Here is a 3112-nt window from a genome sequence, read left to right on the forward strand (position 1 = left end):
CATTTGTCTTATGACATTGCAATTCAGTGAATGTGTATAGGGCAGAAAGATTATAATAATCTGAGGTCAGCGAGGGTCTGCGGTTACATAATGTATGGTGAAGTCGAGGAAAATCCAACTGAATTAAGTGACCTTTGACTTTTGACAAATACAGAAAGTGACATGGCAGGAGCCCCATGACATGAAACCGACGGTTGGTTAGTTCTTGGGCAACAAGATTTAAGAAGTTTTGCTTGAGGGAGAAATAGTGTTAGCTCAGAACTGTAACACAAATGTTTACACCATTTTTATACATTTGAAAACAAATGCAGTTCACAGCTTGTCTTGTGTTATGACTAAACATAGACTAAAACCACTGAAAGCTCTATTTTCGAATGTTCTATTTCGCTTACTTTAAATTTTTAGCTATCTTTGTAAAAGTAGCTAAGTGGGCAGTATATTATCTAGCATTTGCATATTTGTCGTTTGTATAACACTGATTTTGGAAACAGCACACCTCCGCATGTGTCCGGCACAGAAATTGTGCAAAGTCATCCTGCCATAAACAGATCTCTGTAATTTGGTAATTCCACGGAGCATTTACTTCTCGAAACAGTGGATCTCGCGGAGTATCGCGATATTTGAGCGTTTACTTTAAATTTTTAGCTATCTTTGTAAAAGTAGCTAAGTGGGCAGTATATTATCTAGTATTTGCATATTTGTCGTTTGTATAACACTGATTTTGGAAACAGCACACCTCCGCATGTGTCCGGCACAGAAATTGTGCAAAGTCATCCTGCCATAAACAGATCTCTGTAATTTGGTAATTCCACGGAGCATTTACTTCTCGAAACAGTGGATCTCGCGGAGTATCGCGATATTTGAGCAGGACCTATTTAAACACAGAGCACTGCCGTGAGTTCACACTCATTCATTGACAGAGGCACTCCGATTACACTTGAAGGTAAGCAATACTCAATGTTATTATAATGTTAAATTTTTTCTTCTCTTTCCACTGCGTTTCATGCGAAGTAACCGTACACGTTTTTCATGCTCTTGTTCATCATGGACATTTCCATGTAATTTAGTGACTGTATTTAGTGGGAGAGTTTCGTTTTCAATGCGATCTATAGTTAACGTACATTTATGGTGTGTCTTTACATAAGTTTGAATTATTAATGCATTGTGAACCGTTGCCTTGTAAACCTTTTTTTATTTCTAAGGCACCTACCTGTTGCACTTCGATCAATGAAAAGTGCTTTCAATTTTAATTTGATTTTTTTTATGTTTCTGATATGCAGTAAGAACATATGAGGTTTAAAACTGCTTTATATAAAATGATTATAATAATATATTTTTTTATATACATATAAACAGAATTACGTCAAAAACTTTACTATTACGGAAGTTAGTAACTACATGGGTTGCAAATTAAGGAAACCTTGACATAACGAAATACAAAAAAAGACTTCCTGAGGACTAACTGTCATATTCTATTTCTGTTCTATTTATAACAAGCAGTTCATTATAGATCAAAATATTTTTTGCATATACTCTTTAATGTGTTTTTTTTTAATACTGTTTTTTTTTCTTTCTGAAATGTGGTATTAGCGTTTTGTTTTTTAAAAAACGTATTTCCTATTATATATTTTTTATTATTTTTGAAACATTTTTTTTTTCTCTTGACCCTAGCAGAAAATGGCAGCCGGAAATGCACATATTGGCAAGCCTGCTCCAGACTTCACAGCCAAAGCTGTGATGCCAGATGGACAGTTTAAAGATCTCAGTTTGTCTGACTACAAAGGTATGACATTAATGTGGCAAAGAAGAGCTGTCAATACACAAATAGAATGTAATATGTGAGACATGAAGAATATTGAACTATAAACAATATACATTTGCTATTTGTTTAAAAAAACCTGTGTAAGGAAGTATTGTCAGGAAACTCATGGGTGTGACTTTGGATCACACAAATATTTTATTAGTGATAGTACACATTGTGTAACATTGTGTACACCCTGTGCACTTGAGGCAAGTACGTTACTCTTGTTTCTAGGGAAGTATGTTGTGTTATTCTTCTATCCATTGGATTTCACCTTTGTGTGCCCCACTGAGATCATCGCCTTCAGTGATGCAGTCGAGGAGTTCAGGAAAATCAACTGTGAGGTCATTGGTGCCTCTGTTGATTCCCACTTCTGTCATCTTGCCTGGTGAGCGATAAAGATGAAGAAAAAACATGTCAAACTAAAGGGGTCATATCATACTTGCACGTTTAAGAAACACCCACTTTGAATGTGAAATGAGCAACAATGGTGATCTCACACCAGTTTTATTGCAGTATCATTCCCTTACCAAAAAGTAGTATACTTCAAGTTTATTTTATTAAGTATACTTAAGTAAAGTTCAAGTATATTTTTAAGTATACTTTATGTAGTAAGTACACAAATATCAGTGTACTAGTAGTATACTTGTAAGTGTACTATTTCAATACTCCTTGGGACTAAATTGGCCCACTTTCTAGTATATAAAAGTATACTTTAAGTATAACAGTAGTAAACTTTGAGTACACAACTAGTTTACATCAAAATGTTTAGTTTGTACTGCAACTATACTAAAAGTGAACTTATAGGTATACTGATAGTTTACTAATGAAATACTTGTAGTAGCATTTTTAGTACACTTTGAAGTATAGTCTCAGTAAACTACTAGTTTAGTAGTTTTATACTGCAAGTATACTCGTAAGTTTTCTTTAAGTGAACTTTACATCATACTTTAAGTATACTACTATGTCCCTATTTAGGTATTAATTTGTATATATTTTGTTACATGAATATATGAACATAGAAAAAACATCAAAAGAACAGGGTATCTGCTTGTAAACAAGAACATTTTATTCTAGCTTCATGCATTCTTTTTTTAAACACTTGAAAGTGGCTAAGTTTCATAAATAAAAAATAAACAAATAAACAAAATTTTGAACAAAAAGCTGAAAAAAGACTATGAATTGGATTCAGAATGATAATCAAAACGTAGATAGAGTCGACCAACACCCCAAAGCTTGACAGTTATTATTACCTCTTCACTGGTCGACATTTTATTCCATAACGTTACACAGTTTTGATGCTGTTTTATG

General features: G+C 33.5%; 1 protein-coding gene across 2 annotated transcripts in view; it reads left to right on the forward strand.

The window, feature by feature from the left end:
• Nucleotides 1-882: 882 nt before the first annotated feature.
• Nucleotides 883-3112, forward strand: part of prdx1 (peroxiredoxin 1) — a 5190-nt gene continuing 2960 nt past the window's right edge. Inside the window, exons 1-3 of one of the 2 annotated variants that reach the window (XM_016478056.1) lie at nucleotides 883-943; nucleotides 1672-1783; nucleotides 2036-2189. In XM_016478056.1, coding sequence (XP_016333542.1) covers nucleotides 1678-1783; nucleotides 2036-2189 — 260 coding nt within the window. In that variant the 5' untranslated portion in view covers nucleotides 883-943; nucleotides 1672-1677. The remainder of the gene's footprint in view (nucleotides 944-1671; nucleotides 1784-2035; nucleotides 2190-3112) is intronic. The other variant, XM_016478057.1, reaches the window with a different exon arrangement.

This window comes from Sinocyclocheilus anshuiensis, unplaced genomic scaffold (genome assembly GCF_001515605.1).
Source record: "Sinocyclocheilus anshuiensis isolate Anshui unplaced genomic scaffold, SAMN03320099.WGS_v1.1 scaffold436, whole genome shotgun sequence".
NCBI classification, from domain to species: domain Eukaryota; kingdom Metazoa; phylum Chordata; class Actinopteri; order Cypriniformes; family Cyprinidae; genus Sinocyclocheilus; species Sinocyclocheilus anshuiensis.